We start from the raw sequence: 17,168 nt of genomic DNA, 5'->3' as shown, positions 1-17,168 counted from the left end.
CTTTAAATTACTGCTTTGCCATTTTCAAATGTAACTCTTAGAAAAATAAAATACATATAGGAACCATAATGCCTAGTAAGGCGTTGGCATTTTAGGTTATTAATGTTCTCCAGAAACACTATAAAATTTGGTCAGTATGAGCATTTATTATTATTTTATACAAAACGCAATGCATACAGTACAATGCATGCATTTTTCAAATAGACAATTGGTGTTTTGTGTTTTACTTATGTATAGAAAAAATTGTGAATGCTGAGTAGTGTTTCAGAAGTTAGGAAGGTATGACACCATTTCTTTGTTGGCTAATTCTATTTTATAAAAATAAAATGGATTGGGCTATTAATCCTACCTCTCCAGGAGGGATTCCCACGCACAGTCTGTCAACAGCTGGCTTTCGCTTTGTTCTATAGATCTAAAAGAGAAAAGTCTTATTTAAATAACACATAATATGCACCAACTATACTATATTAAAGTTTAATGCATGTAATATAAAATTGCATCTACTATACTGCAACACTGAGCTCCTAAACTTTGCAATTAGTTATTGCACCGTTAATAAATAATTGCACTGTTAAAAAATAATCCTAATGACAACTTGAAATATATTTTCAAAATAGCAGAACTAGGAGTTCCAGCATGACTTTTCAGACTCTAATTGCAACATACAACACATACTAGGCTACGAGCTAATGCTGATATATATATATATATATATATATATATATATATATATATATATATATATATATATATATATATAAAAACACAACTCTTTAACATTTACTTACAATAAATTCATAACCAGTGCCTTTTTTTCTAAGTTTTATCTTTGTCATTGTGAGCCCTATTTGAAAAATTCCAGATATTTCTAAAATATTTTCAGTGTCCCTGCAGCGCTGAGGGGGTAAATCCATGGTGTGATGTGAGGCAGGTGTGATGCTTGCCTGCCATGTGCCTCAGGTAACATACTGATCTTAAGTCAGCCAAAGGGAGCAGCATCATAACTTAGCTAGTATGAGCATGTCCTACCTTTGTCAGTCCTTTGATTTCCAGTATATCGCTCCGGCCCCCCTCATTTAATATCCTCTGCCTTTCCCTTGCCACGTCTTCATCCTCATCAATTATTGGCGGAAGCTTTGCAGTCACGGGTCTGCAGAGATAGAAGCAGTGCCTTGTGTATTATTTTTTTTATTGTAAATGCCTGACGACTAGCCAGAATGGAAGATACATTAGCATGACAATTTCAGACTCAGTATATATTATAAACATACAGATGCTTTCCTTTAAAATTTAAAATGTTCTTCTATTTCCCCAGGTCTTGCCCACAAAAAATTCTTCACCCCCCAGATCTTCTATAGCTTCCTGCGATCCCGCCCTACTCCACAGTACAAATCGCCAGGAATGACGGCCCGGATTCAGAAAGGATTTCCGACGGCGTATCTCCAGATACGCCGTCGTAAGTCCAAATCTGCGCCGTCGCATCTATACGCCTATTCAGAAAGGCATTTACGCTAGAATTGGTCCAAGATACGACTGACGTAAGTCTCTTACGCCGTCGTATCTTCGGGTGCATGTTTACGCTGGGCACTAGGGGCGCTTCCGTATATTTCCGCGTCAAATATGCAAATGAGCTAGATACGCCGATTCACAAACGTACTTGCGCCCGGCGTATTAAAATACGCTGTTTACGTAAGGCGTACGACCGGCGTAACTTTACCCCTCATAAAGCAGGGGTAAGTCATGTTAAGGTATGGACGTCGGAAACGTCGGAACAGCGTCGTATTTTACGTTGTTTGCGTAAGTCGTACGTGAATGGGGATGGGTGTAGGTTACGTTCACGTCGACTAAGCATTGAGCCGGCGTAATTTACGGAGAAAATTCGACGTGATACTGAGCATGCGCGCGCATGCGCCGTTTGTTAGGCGCGTCATTTACATGGGGTCACAATTCATTTCCATACAACACGCCCCCTACCAGCCTACTTTGAATTACGCGGGCTTACGCCGGTCCATATACGTTACGCCGCCGTAACTTCGGGCGCAAGTTCTTTCTGAATACAGTACTCGCCTCTCAAAGTTACTGGGGCGTAGCGTATATGAGAAACGCTACGCCTGCATATAGTTACGCCATTCTATCTGAATCCGGGCCGACATGTTTCTTCCCCCTCAGCCTCCTGGGATACCATGTCACTTATTCCTGGAGGCTGCAGCAGGAGTAGAGGTTCACAGTGGCTGGTTGGCACAGCTGGCACGTATCATTGGATACCTGCTGCCTGAACGCGGAAGAGGCAGCCAATGTCCAATGAATGTGGAGGACCAAGACGGTAGCAACAGATCTCAGCAGGACAACATTGGATCTGCAGGTGAGTAACTGAATTTATGGCAAAACTGAATGACAGATAAGTGGAAAATAAAAAAAGAAACAGATAGTGCTTACATGCTCCTACGGCTAGAATTGCCATTACTTTCTATACACATGTATAGTGCATACAAGCTTAGGCATACAAGGACAAGTGTAGGAAATAGAAATACAACTGGTTTGGTTAGCCCTGGACAAGCTGAACATGCCACTACATAATAAGTAAGCTCTTTTGTGCTAATAGAAAGGTTGTGCGAAAGCAAGAAAGTCGATCACTGCATACATTTAATTTTTTTTTAAATAATGACCTACCTTGGTTTAATGAAGAAACGATATTGGATAAGCAGGGTTATAATGAAGAAAACCAATCCCTCCACAGCCATGGCAAAGAGATTCTTTCCAACCAGGTCCCAGGACATGGGGGAGACAAAACGGTTTTCACCTGTATCAAGGGTACATGTCCAAAATCAGTCAACCCATAATATTAGATAAGCAGTGCAATAGAATAAATTAAGCTGGATATATGAATTTTCACAATGATCTACCTACTAGGTTTATTAGGAATCTTACACTTCTATTGTGTGCTGCTGACAAATGGGAAATGTACAATATTTTTAGTACATATACATTTTTGGACAGTATTGTAACATTCACCCTTAATTATTTTTGATGTAAACATTTTCAAATGTGTGGTGTTTGGCATTTTCCTAAAAGCACACAGCATTGTAGGCTCTCTCCAATAATATTACATATCACACTACAATTAGCATTTCTGAGAAACGCTTAGAAAAAAATAATCAATACTGGATAAGCCAAAAGAACAATAATGATGTTGCTCCTCCACTAAGGGCTAAGTGTATTTTCTTACATAATTAACTACTGCATCATCCCACTGGGTGCAGCAAAAAGGAAAAAACACAACCAGGTAACTGCCACTGACCAGCCTACCTGGGACTAGTGCAATGCTTATTATCCTAAGGGTTTTTCAATAAAGGCAAGGTTCTTCACTTTTACACATGGGCCAAGTATAAATGGAAAAAGGTATAAGACAAATATAAATTGAAAATATTACTTACAAGCAGACTACATACATAATACAATTTATTTATATAGTATCTCACAAAAGTGAGTACACCCCTCACATTTTAGTAAATATTTTATCATATCTTTTCATGTGACAACACTGAGGAAATTACACTTTGCTACAATGTAAAGTAGTGAGTGTACAGCTTGTGTAACAGTGTAAATTTGCTGTCCCCTCAAAATAACTCAACACACAGCCATTAATGTCTAAACCGCTGACAACAAAAGTGAGTATACCCTTAAGTGAAAATGTCCAAATTGGGCCCAATTAGCAATTTTCTCTCCCCGGTGTCATGTGCCTTGTTAGTGTTAGAAGGTCTCAGGTGTGAATGGGGAGCAGGTGTGAAATTTGTTTTTAACGCTCTCACTCCCTCATACTGGTCACTGGAAGTTCAACATGGCACCTCATGGCAAAGAACTCTCTGAGGATCTGAAAAAAAGAATTGTTTCTTTTCATAAAGATGGCCTGGGCTATAAGAAGATTGCCAAGACCTTGAAACTGAGCTGCAGCATGGTGGCCAAGACATACAGCGGTTTAACAGGACAGGCTCCACTCAGAACAGGCCTCGCCATGGTCAACCAAAGAAGTTAAGTGTACATGCTCAGCGTCATATGCAGAGGTTGTCTTCAGGAAATAGACATACGGGTGCTGCCAGCATTGCTGCAGAGGTTGATGGGGTGTGGGGGTCAGTGTTCAAACCATATGCCGCACTCTGCATCACATTGGTCTGCATGACTGTCATCCCAGAATGAAGCCTCTTCTAAAGATGATGCACAAAAAAGCCCACAAACAGTTTGCTGAAGACAAGCAGACTAAGGACATGGATTACTGGAACCATGTCCTGTGGTCTGATGAGAGTAAGATAAACTTATTTGGTTCAGATGGTGCCAAGCGTGTGTGGCGGCAACCAGGTGAGGAGTCAAAATGCAAGTGTGTCTTGCCTACAGTCAAGCATGGTGGTGGGAGTGTCATAGTCTGGGGCTGCATGAGTGCTGTCGGCACTGGGAAGCTACTATTCATTGAGGGAACCATGAATACCAACATGTACTGTGACATACTAAAGCAGAGCACGATCCCCTCCCTTTAGAGACTGGGCCGCAGGGCAGTATTCCAACATGACAACAACCCCAAACACACTTCCAAGATGACCACTGCCTTGCTAAAGAATCTGAGGATAAAGGTGATGGATTGGCCAATCATGTCTCCAGACCTAAACCCTATTGAGCATCTGTGGGGCATCCTTAAATGGAAGGGGGAGGAGTGCAAGGTCTCCAAAATCCACCAGCTTTGTGATGTGGAAGAGGACTCCAGTGGCAACCTGTGAAGCTCTGCTGAACTCCATGCTCAAAAGGATTAAGGCAGTGCTGGAAAATATTGGTGGCCACATCAAATATTGACACTTTGGGCCCAATTTGGACATTTTCGTTAAGGGGCGTACTCACTTTTGTTGCTAGCGGTTTAGACATTAATTGCACTGTTATACAAGCTGTACTCTCACTACGTTACATTGTAGAAAAGTGTCACCTCTTCAGTGTTGTCACGTGAAAAGATATAATAATATATTTACAAAGATGTGAGGGGTGTACTCACTTTTGTAAGATACTGTGTGTGTGTATATATATATATATATATATATATATATATATATATATATTCACAAGGCAATGGAGGAGAACTGCACACGGTATATAACGAGTGCCAGCAAACAGGTCTTCCCACCGACCATATATATAAATATGAATACATATATATATATATATATACACACACACACACACACACTACAAATAGTCTACAGTTTCACTTAAAAATTAGTCGGATTATGCTGGTGCCTCTTCAGACTTGCTTACAGAAAGACACACAGGGACATCTAATCTGTCATAGTGATATCTGCTTTCATATATCCAGTTTTAAAGACTTTAAATAGACAATAAGACTACCCACCAAATCTTTCTAGAGCATCTGCCATGGCTTGATTCTTCACCATATCAATAAGTCCTCTTCCCAAGCAGAAGTGGGGGAAAACCAACAGCACTGACTTTAATATATCATTGATGTTGTTTAGTTTCTAATAGGAAAAAATACAATTCTGTTATCTAAAGCCATGTATAGTATAGATTTAAGTACAAATAATCCTAAATCAGTTTTGAAGCTGGTAAAAGAAATTGCTTTGCTTAAAAATCCGGTAAGCATAATTACTTACATTATTGGTAAAAAGTTCCAGCACAAAAGTGGCCACGCTGCCATTGATCCCAATGAATAGATTAACACTAGTCAACACTACATAAGCTGTACTGGGGATCTTGAACAAAAAGGAAGCTGGGTACATCAGTGGGGTTATGGACCATCTGTGAGATAAAGACATTTAACGTCATCTCTCATGTTAACAAATTTTAATTTAATTATTGTTAACAACTAACTTGAACAACAATATTTCAGAGTTCCTAAAATGTAAATAAACCTATATGTGTAAATAATTAAACACATTTCTCACCCATAAAGCAGAAGCAAAAGGGCCAAGACAGGTAAATTGGAAGAAGATACGTAGGAGTCTTGTTGGAAGCAGACAAATATTATAACGACCAGTGTAGCTGGCACTATGTAGTTACACTAAAAGAGAAAAAAAAATCAACAGTTTATACCTTTTCATAGTCATCCTAATAAGTTAACAAAATAATAAGTTAACAAAATAACTTAAAAAATATGTCACCCCCAAAATAAAAAAGAGCATATTTTTTAGATAATTATTTTAGTCTCTTACCATATCCCACACAAAGTTGGCTAACCAGTAGATAACTGGTTTTACTCCACTGATGCACTGCATGTGTTTGGCCTTGCTCACTCTCTCTTGGATCAGGAAAACCACAAAACTGGCTGGCACAAAGGACATGGCAAATATAACACAGATGGAAACCAAGACGTCTACAGATGTGGTCATCCTGAACAAGAACATAAACCATATGTAACTGACAATAGCACAGAAAATATAAATAAATGCATGAAATAGTGTATGAAGTATGAAGTATTTAGAAATATCTAAGCTGAACTCCAGGCAAGCAGCTATTTGAAAAAAACATATATGGAAAATGTTTACTGGCAATAAATCAGATTCAGGAAGCCCTGTCAGACAGCACTGCAGCAGTAGCACATCATGGTTGTGAACAAACACCTAGCCTGCTGGCAAAAAAGAAGCTAGAAACCTCTGCTCACTATGTTCTCTTCACCTGTCTGCATGTTTACTGTCAGCTTCCACTCATTCTCCCTGTACTGTTATACAAGATATTACAGAAGACCAATATCTGGACAAGTCTATCCATTAAAACGAACAACATTTAGGAATAGCCGTTTATTTATTTTATTAATGGATGTAACTTATAGCTCAGTTTTGTCGGCGGACCTGAACGGCTGCTTCATGCAAGCCTATGGAGCGTCGGATGTCAGCGGAGACATGTCCGCTGACATTCGACACGATCCAATAAAATCAGAGGTATGGCTATACGTCGCCATCCATGGCGGATCGGGTGAGATCTGATGAAAACGGACATGCTGTCCATTTTCATCAAATCTCTCCATAGGAGACAGCAGCGCTCGACAAGCCCTTCCCCGCTCAGTGAGCAGAGAGGGACCTGTCCTCCGCCAGCTCAGCGGAGATCAGCGGAGAGATCTCCTGCTGAGCTGGCGGACTCCGTAGCAACGTCTGAATGAAGCCTTATACACAAATGTATTTGCCTGGAGTTACTAATAGCAAATAAAAAATTATATATATATATCGTTTGAGACTTGAGATTTGGTACTTACAGTGCAACCTCAGAAAGTTGCTCTTTAGTGAGATTTAGTGGGTGATTAAAAGCCGTGATCCCATATTTGGCAGGATTTTCTCCTTCAGGTAGCTTGGAGCGCAGGATGGCATTATTCATCACGTTAAGAAATGAAGTAATAGCATGCCAGCCTTTGTTGTTAAACCATACCTGTAATAACAGCAATGTTGATATGAGACCACACCAACCAGTGACACTAATTTATGTAAAACAATGCATTAAACAATAACACTTCTATCTCTTAACAAGGAAGTGAAGCATGTGGACAGTTCATTCACATACAACACGAAACCAGCATGTATAGTATGCCCATTGCAGGGGTGAGGATATCTTAGTGCATACCATTGGTCTTTAGCAGTTACACCCATTCCACACTGTTTGTATAGCTTGTACAACTCATTCACAATAATTAGATTATACTGTGTATTGCAATATGACAAGATGACAAAAAAAAAAAAAAAACACACACATACCTTTACATTATCCTTTGCATCTAGTCCTTTCATGAAGACCCCAAAGCTATCAAGGAAACGATTGGCAGCCCCATTCTGTATAAACAACAAAATCACAGAAATGCAATTTCAGATATAATTATTTCAGATTCACGTCTAGTAAAAGCTGAAATGTACAGGGCCAGTGTACTAAGTAATGCTATAAAATAAAATGTCATGCGTTAATGATTTCTTCTAGCATGAAATCATAATTTCTTAATTTATGCTGTATTGTAGTCTACAACTTATTTTTTTGAAAATACTGTAACAAGTCTATAATATGTAATGCTTTCTCAAGCTGGAAAACAACTCTGAAATGTGAATGTGCGTATAAATGATTATATTCAGAAGCTTGACCTAGAAAGTCAGACTCAGTAGGGGTTTGTTTGCTAAATGCAAATAGACTGTTAACTTTGCAAGGGAATTTGCACTTTGCAATGGAATTTTCCATTAACTTGGTGAATGAAGTGGAAATTCACTTTGCAAAGAATACCCAATCATAAGCAATGACAATAAAACACATTGGGTTTTTGCTTGCACATGCTTGGATGATGGAAGTCAGCATAGCCTCCCCACATGCAATAAGCTAAGGGAAAATGCCCCTTTTGCTTTTAAGAATCAACCAAAACCAAATGTTTCAAAAGCAAAGTCTAGGTTTTTAATTATTTGCTGTTGAATTCAAAGCTGTTCACAAAGTTACCTAGCTGGAAATGTTGATAACCAACAATCATTTTGACTAGAGTTACCCTTTACATTTTCCTCTTAGTATTTTACTTTTGGTGTCTTGCTTTCTTGATGTATATACAATAAAGACCCAATATTTAGATACAATTGAGATCCCTGCAAAGATTCTTGATACCAATTACGCAGAATCATGACTCCTTAGGCAAACTTCCTCTGGGAAATTACTATTTCAAGTCCCAGAAGCTTGCCTCCCCCCCCCTTTAATTCTTTATTTAGGTAAAGAATTCAGAGTTTACAACAATTAAGCAAGTGTTAGGCCTCGTACACACAACCGTTTTCCTCGACAGAATCCATCAAGAAACTTGGTGGCAGAGCTTTTTTGCCGAGGAAAACGGTTGTGTGTATGTTTTTCATCGAGAAAACTGTTGAGGAACTCGATGAGAAAAAAAGAGAACAAGTTCTCTTTTTCCTCATCGGGTGTGTCAATTTCCTCGTCGGGCTGGTTTTTGACGAGAAACACGTTCGTGTGTATGCTTAGAAACCCGCGCAAGCTCAGAATAAAGTATGAGAGATGGGAGCGCACCTTCGGTAAAAGTAGCGTTTGTAATGGAGATAGCACATTCGTCACGCTGTAACAGTCTGAAAAGTGCAAATCGTCTCTTACCAAACTTACTAACATGCAGTAACATGAGATTAGCAAAAGCAGCCCCAAGGGTTGTGCCAGTGGAATCAAACTTCCCCTGCCATTATATGTGTTGTACGTCACCGCGATTGAGAATGAGGAGATTTGGTCTTGACAGTGTGTACACAAAGAAAGCTTGTCAAGTTTCTCCACAAGCCTGACAAGGAACTCATCGAGGAAAACGATGTGTCTTTTACGACGAGTTCCTCGGTCGTGTGTACGAGGCCTTACAGTAGTAAACAGGTCGATAACAAATGGGAGGATTTAACCTAATAAGACGTGGTGGTGGAGTTCTCCTAAGTATACCAAAGGGTAATGGGTTGCATACCAAAAAGGGAAGCATATTCTCACAAATTCTCATTTTTTTAAGTATGTATAGGGGGGGGGGGGGCAACTATTCCCATCCTTTATGCATCCACGTGTTTCAACAAGCTATGTTCTTAATATGGGCCCAATAAGACACACTCTCTCTCAAATATACTCCACATTAAAAACTACACCTGATGGCTATAAGCCATCTTACATTCAAAATACGGAAGATGACCTCTTGTCAAATCTTTTGACTCAGAACAATGCAGATGTTTTTTTTTTACCTGTGCTAGGTCCAGGCGTCTTTTGATGTGTCTAATGGAAGCAACGACCTCCTCACTTGGTGGAAGTGGTGGGGAACTGCTTGCCCCCAAGGAGAAACCTCCATACCTAGGAAGCCAAACAATTTAGAAATCTAGTCAGAAATCTATATAAGATTTAATGTCTACATTATTTTCAGATCATTTTGTATTTATAGTATTGTTGCATCTAGTCCGATGAAAAAAAAAAACACCTAATGATTAAGAACATACCTGAACTCATTGACCAAGATCTTGTTCTTTAAGCTGAAAGAAAAGATACAAATGTATAAATAAAATAAAAAAATTATGTGATCTTGTAAAGCAAAAATGTAAGTACTAACAAATAAGACAACGCTTACCTTTTCCCAATGATTTGCGCATATGTTTTCACAAGATAATCAGATATGTTCCTGCCTGTGAGATTCTGCAAGGTGTCTGATGTGTTTTGTACTTTCTGTTTAAAAAGAACACAAATATAAGAATAATTTACACACTAAATTCATTGTTCTGTATGTCTGTGTACTACGTCTAGCAGAGATTTATCTTTAATTTATACATACAGGGCTAGATTCAGAGAGGAGATACGCCGGCGTATCTTCAGATACGCCGTCGTATCTCTGAGTCCGGCCGGTCGTATCTATGCGCCTGATTCATAGAATCAGTTACGCATAGATTTCCCTAAGATACGACCGGCGTAAGTGTTTTACACCGTCGTATCTTAGGCTGCATATTTACGCTGGCCGCTAGGTGGCGCTTCCGTATAGTTAAGCGAGGAATATGCAAATGAGCTAGATACGCCGATTCAGAAACGTACGTCCGGCCGGCGCATTTTTTTACGTCGTTTACGTTAAGCTTTTTTCGGCGTATAGTTACCCCTGCTATATGAGGTGTATCCTATGGAAAATATGGCTATCGTTCCCGCGTCGAGTTTTAAAAATTTTACGTCGTTTGCTTAAGTCATTCGCGAATAGGGATGTACGTAATTTACGTTCACTTCGAAAGCAATGACGTTTTGTGACGGATTTTCGAGCATGCGCACTGGGATTTTTTTTTTTTTTTGCGCCTTTTTTTGCGCTGTTCGTAAGAAACGTCAAATGCGGGGTCACAGTTAATATACATAAAACACGCCCACATCATCCACATTTGAATTATGCGGGCTTACGCCGACACAGATACGTTACGCCGCCGTAACTTAGGGCGCAAGTTCTTTCTGAATACAGAACTTGCGCCCTAAATTACGGCGGCGTAACGTATCTGAGATACGTTACGCCGGCCTTAAAGATAGACAAATCTATCTGAATCTAGCCCACAGTACCTATAAGTGATATTTTGGGCTCTGTGTTTTCTTGTAAATAGCTATACAACTCAAACACATTATATTGAATTAAACACATTACAATACTGATTAAACATCTAATATCATAACATATGTTGTTTGAAAAAATGACAGTACAGGCAATTTTATACTCTATTAGCTAGATTCACAAAGAGTTAGGCCGGCGTATCAGTAGATACGCCGACCTAACTCGGAATCTGCGCCGTCCTAAGTTTAAGTGTATTCTCAAACAGAGATGCACTTAAACCTATCTAAGATACGACGGCTTGCGCCGTCGTATCTTAGGGTGCAATATTTATGCTGGCCGCTAGGTGGCGCTTCCATTGAGTTTGGCGTAGAATATGTAAATCACTAGATACGCCTATTCACGAACGTACGTGCGCCCGTCGCAGTAAAGATACGCCGTTTCTGTAAGAGATAGGCCGCCTAAAGATAAACATGCCCCTTAGGTGGCGTAGCCAATGTTAAGTATGGCCGTCGTTCCCGCGTCGAAATTTGAAAATTTTACGTCGTTTGCGTAAGTCGTCCGTGACTAGGGCTGGACGTAATTTACGTCCACGTCGAAACCAATACGTCCTTGCGGCGTACTTTGCCGCAATGCACACTGGGATATGTACACGGACAGCGCATGCGCCGTTCGTAAAAACACCCCCCATTTACATAAAACACGCCACCCCAGCCTAATTTGAATTATGCGCGCTTACGCCGGCCACATTTAAGCTACACCGCCGTAACTTAGCAGGCAAGTACTTTGTGAATACAGTACTTGCCTAGCTAACTTACGGTGGTGTAGTGTAAATATGATATGCTACGCCGCAGCAAAGATGCGTCATTGTACCTGAATCTAGCTATATGTGCATATATCCCCGATAGTCTGCTGCATTAAACACCAGTATAACATTCACTCTTAGATTATAGGCATTTGCCTTCTATTAAGATGATGTTTGTGGTTTTTCACTTTTACCTGTGTAAAATAAAGGAGAGCTCTTCAATTGCACCTTACTGTTTCGATCCATGTATAGGCAGGGAAGTTCTATCCATCGGCTTCTGTACAACTGCCCTGTTGTATTTTCCACACTCAGCACCACAGACTATAGCCTGCAATGCCGATCAGTGTTTTCTGATGGCAGGGAAGTCTCCCTGCTGTCACAATACAATAGTCCAGAAGAGAGGATTGCTCCATCCTCATTGAGGGTGGGAATGAGGACTCGGGTCAGTTTTTTCTTTCAACCAGAAAAAATCTGACGCATCTATGGGCTTCCTAAAAATGTACTTCATCCAAAAGATCAGGATGACATTTCTTTTAAATAAGCAATACACATGGATGCTAAGTACCCCTTTTCATTATCACTCAACAGTTAGCTTTAATTCGTTTTAAAGAATTCTCAAATAATCAGCATGCAAACTTAGGCAATATTTATATGTAGGAATACCATTCAGTTTTCCGGCATTTAATATATCAGGCTCAGTGTCTTTAATGAAATGTACTATTTATTTAAAGTTGCTTCTAAAAAAGAATGGACCATAAATTATATAGCATGCTCGGTGCCAGCATATTCTCAGAATAAAAGGTTTAATGCACAATGTGGAACAGGATATGCTGCAATACATTTTTAAGGCAATGGTCTACTATCTGTACATCCACAGAATAAATAAACATATTAAAAAATCGAAACCAATCTCTGATTTTAATGCACCCCAACCTTATTATTTAATGTAATCTTTAGCATACCTGAAAGGGTGGCATCCCACCAGCCCCAGGTGGACACACTGGAAGCATCTTCTTTACATTCTCATTGCTGCATTCACAGGCTGGTGAAGGGTTTTCCATTGTCCAATTCCCATACATAAATAGATCCTCTACAGACTGAGAGACAAACTGAGTTCTCCATTCTCTATCTTCACCAGAGCAAGGGACACCCCTGTTAAATATACAATAAAGGGTCAGCCCACCCAAAACTGGAAGTTTTACATATACCTCCAATTTTAGTAATGCAATTTCTGATTTCCTAAGTCTACATATCTGTCGTGGAAATTACGAAGGGTCCGTGAGGTTCTACAGGTACCTTTGCGATCAGTCAACATCTCCATGTGCCAAGGGAGATCACTTATCCTAGGTGCATAATTTTGCTGACTGGGAGCTATGTAGTCTCAGCTGACAATGAAAACATACTGTATTCTGTAGATAGTGGTACAGTGGAGTATGGGGAATAACTCTAGTCAGAAAGTCATGGCTTTAATTCGTTTTTTACACCTGGCCATAGATGGATTGAAATTTGGCCAGTTCAGCATTTTGATTTATCAGTTTTTTTCCCATTCAACCTAGTGAATGACTCCTCTTGAACGGGATGAACTGTTCGAAAATTTGTGTTCGATCAGCGCATGCAGCCAATCAAATACAGCCCTGGTCAGTGTAATACAATAGTTCAACGCTGAGGATTCCTTCATCCACTTCGAATGTGTGAATGGGGAAATCTGTTGGCCAGCTTAAAGCAACATAAATTACTCATAGTAGTTCCCTGTATCTAAAGAGGTAATATATGTACCTCTTTGGTGGCCCAGGACTCCTATCGTCACTCTATTGAAATGCTGCCACTTCAGCTCGAATCTCTAGCCTTTGACACTTCCAGTAGTGTTCGGTGCCTAAGTCCCCCACAAATAATGTGGTTCCTCCCATTAACCCCACATCAACGCTGTGTTCTCTAGTGCATCTGAAATATGGAACCACAGGTCACAGAGAGGGAACAGACACCAGATACTCCTGAAGTGCCGAATGTTAAGTTTGATGGAAGCTGCAGGTTCAAATAAGCCAGAAAAATTATGTAAAACTATTAAGATGTTTCTTATATTACAGGGAATTACTTTGAGGAATCATGAGGGGCAATGACAGTGTCACTTTCATAAATGAGGTACCCTGTAGGAACTCCACAATTACTCAGTATTGTTGATTAGTAATATAAGGAGTCCAAGGCTTGGTCTTTTTACTTAATCTCAACTACCTACTTCATAAATCACTGAATTGATTTATTTTAAAAAAATGTATAATGTATCTTATTACTATAAAGAAATTAAGATGCCTTGATGCTATTGCAATGAAACAATAAGTACAGCAAGTGATGTGAAATGCACACAAGGCCACACTTACTTAACAGAATAGCCATCCATGCATGCAGTTCCAAATCCAGGTTTTTCAAGCAAAGCTTTCAAGAGAGTCTCAGTACCAGGGTCCCCCGGGGCATCATTACTACAAAGAAGAAAAAGAAACGAGTCACAGAAGGCATGCTCTTTAAAAAAGAAATTTGGAGTATAATCTTGTATATTGTTGTATATTATATAATCTTGTATATTGTTCTTTAGAAATATGGAAATATTAAATTCCTTTCCTCCAGGTACCTAAGTATATACAATGATATACATTACCTATTCTAGAAATGCAATGCACATGTTTGAAATATAATATATTATGCCACGTACACACCATCACTTTATGTGATTGAAAAAAACGACGTTTTTAAAAACGTCAATTTTAATGACCGTGTGTGGGGGAAAAAAATTGAAGCATGCTTCAATTTTTTGTGTCGTTTTTCAAAACGTCGTTTTTTGTTTCACAGAAATTGACCGTGTGTAGCAAAAAACGACATTTAAAACAACGTTTTTGAACCCGTGCATGCCCAGAAGCAAGTTATGAAGCGAGCTTCAATGGAAAAAAGTGGTGAACGTAACCTCGCTTTGCTAGAGCATTGTGAAAAAACGATGGTGTGTAGGCAACGTCGTTTTTGGAAAATTGAAGTTTCAAAAACGTTGTTTTTTACTTCACAGAAAATGACGTTTTTTTTCATCACAGAAAGTGATGGTGTGTACGCGGCATTAGAGCCATGAATTTAGACGTTTTTGATTTTTTTTTCCTTTGAGTTACATGACAGTATGGATTTCATCATGCAGGTTTAAAAGGGGAACATTTATCATGTTAAGCCTCTAAACTCAGAATTTGGATGGCCAGGGCAAGAAAAAATAACACATTTGTTTAAGCATAATACATCTGTCACATGACATACCTGAAGAAGGTATACTGTTCGTCATACATCCAAGGCTCAATCTCAAGGCTGGGGTATTTACCAAACGGGGGCACTATAAGGCTAAACATCAGTGCAATGAGTACAAACACAGCTGGAAGCACAATCTGAAAGAGAAAATGAAGCAGAGAGGGGTTTATTTTTATTTTCTATTAAATATAGGAAATAACATGAAAACAATCTCATATCCTACTTTTGTAGAATTTCTAGCCTCTAGGTTTTTGTCCCTGATTGTGCTGTTACTTACAGTTCTAGAGCCTGACTAGGAAAAGTTTCACTCTATACACTGCTTATGTTTCCAGCTCTGAACACTCAGCGTCCAAGAAAAGCTGTACTGAGAAATATACGTATAGGGGTTGATTTACCAAAGCTGGAAAGTGCTCTGCATAGAAATCAATCAGCTTCCATTTTTTTTTTGTCAAAGCATAATTGAAAAAGAGGAAGTTAGAAGCTGATTGTTTAATGCACAGTTGCACCAGATTTTGCACTTTCCATAGGGCAGCCTTTGCTAAACTTGCTTCAGAAACTGCTAACTGCTTGGTGAGACACAGGGCTTAGTGACTGATTTGAAGTATGCAGATCTATGATTAGGCCCTGTTATGGGTGAAAGGCCTTAGAGCAGGGGTGTCAAACTCAATTTCATTGTGGGCCGCATTAGCATTATGATTGCCCTCAAAAGGGCCGGTTGTGTCTGTAAGATTAGATGTCCAGCGCATCCCCTCCCCTTACATTAGATGTCAAAAGCCACCCCACCATCAGAAGTTGAGTCCCCCACTCTCCCTTACATCACAGTGTACCCCCTTTCCTTATGCTGCTACAGGAAGAAGCTGGATGCATTGCTTGAAAGCAGAAAGTAAGGATCTGGGGGAGAACCAGAGGAGGGCTGGAGCTCTCCAGCAGTTGCAAGAGAGATGCGAGGGCCACATGAAATGGCCTGAAGGGTCGGATTAGGCCCGCAGGCCTTGTGTTTGACACCTGTGCGTTAGAGTGAGACCACAGGTGGGAAGTCTGCAGTGTGTGTTGTATGTTATTTGCAGGCTCAAAAAAAAAAAAATAGAGATTGAGTACATCTATCTTTGAATTTGCAGATCAGGAGTTGTGACTTCACTCGGACGTCTCTAGCTGCAAACATAAGGAATAATCCAGCCACTAATAAAGGAGTGACGTTACAGACAGCCAGTCCACTGTGACTCTCAAAAGGTCAGCCCAGGTACAAATTTCTTTCCTTACAGATTTTTTTTTATTTTTAGAAATTAACAGGGAAAAGGCATCCTCACAAGTACTTTAATTCACCTGGGCAAAAAAGCCTTTCCTGCTGCGTTTGGCATACAGCAACCTCTTCCAAAGTAAGGCGGTGAACTGCTGCCTCATCAAACTCCAGCTTTTCATGCGGTAAGAGCCTTTGCCATCAACGCCACTCAGATAATCTGTCTCTCGGGACTCTGCAGATACAAACGTACAGTGATTGTAGCCGCTATAGTATTCTTGTAGGAAAACATTTGAATACTGCAACTAATATATCATATATCTCATATATACCAGGGTCCAAGTCAGAGTCATTGGTATCAAAGTTGTCATCCTCAGTAAACGGTTTCAGGCAGCTTTGATGGTCTCCAAATGCATATCTCTTTCTTCTAGCAGGGAGTAAGCCATCTATGAAGATGATATAAGAGATTCATATTTTCAATCATTCAACTGCCTGTAAGAGGTCATCAAGCAGACTGGAATTGATATAGCAGAATAAAGGAGATTACCTGATGTTTCCGCATCCACACCAGTATCCTCAGCCACTTTCAGGAAGATCTGCAAAAACAAATCACCGATTAGGAAACAAATATAATAAAACCATATTTATTTTAGATGGTGTTACATGCTCACAAAAGCCTGTAGATGTTGATATTACTATTCAGAAAATTGGATTTACATTTCTTTTTCGCTTATAATACAAAAACATTGAGGTATTTCCTTTTGGGACTACTAGTTAGCAAAGCGTCTACTCATCATTTTGATCTCATGTGGTGTTATGTTTTT

General features: G+C 39.6%; 1 protein-coding gene across 4 annotated transcripts in view; it reads right to left on the bottom strand.

The window, feature by feature from the left end:
- ABCA1 (ATP binding cassette subfamily A member 1) overlaps positions 1–17,168 on the bottom strand; it is a 149,433-nt gene that overhangs the window by 17,532 nt on the left and 114,733 nt on the right. For all 4 annotated transcript variants that reach the window (XM_040359419.1, XM_040359427.1, XM_040359436.1 and 1 more), the window contains 18 exons: positions 16,892–16,940; positions 16,677–16,790; positions 16,431–16,579; positions 15,120–15,244; positions 14,210–14,308; positions 12,797–12,986; positions 10,088–10,182; positions 9,960–9,992; positions 9,711–9,816; positions 7,734–7,808; positions 7,241–7,410; positions 6,204–6,381; positions 5,937–6,052; positions 5,646–5,790; positions 5,387–5,510; positions 2,671–2,800; positions 1,030–1,150; positions 350–412 (listed from right to left, as the gene is read on the bottom strand). In XM_040359419.1, the coding sequence (XP_040215353.1) occupies positions 350–412; positions 1,030–1,150; positions 2,671–2,800; positions 5,387–5,510; positions 5,646–5,790; positions 5,937–6,052; positions 6,204–6,381; positions 7,241–7,410; positions 7,734–7,808; positions 9,711–9,816; positions 9,960–9,992; positions 10,088–10,182; positions 12,797–12,986; positions 14,210–14,308; positions 15,120–15,244; positions 16,431–16,579; positions 16,677–16,790; positions 16,892–16,940 (2,082 nt within the window). The remainder of the gene's footprint in view (positions 1–349; positions 413–1,029; positions 1,151–2,670; positions 2,801–5,386; positions 5,511–5,645; positions 5,791–5,936; positions 6,053–6,203; positions 6,382–7,240; positions 7,411–7,733; positions 7,809–9,710; positions 9,817–9,959; positions 9,993–10,087; positions 10,183–12,796; positions 12,987–14,209; positions 14,309–15,119; positions 15,245–16,430; positions 16,580–16,676; positions 16,791–16,891; positions 16,941–17,168) is intronic.

This window comes from Rana temporaria, chromosome 1 (genome assembly GCF_905171775.1).
Source record: "Rana temporaria chromosome 1, aRanTem1.1, whole genome shotgun sequence".
NCBI classification, from domain to species: domain Eukaryota; kingdom Metazoa; phylum Chordata; class Amphibia; order Anura; family Ranidae; genus Rana; species Rana temporaria.
Note: the sequence above shows the minus strand (reverse complement) of the source record. Positions and strands in the feature narration are given on the sequence as shown.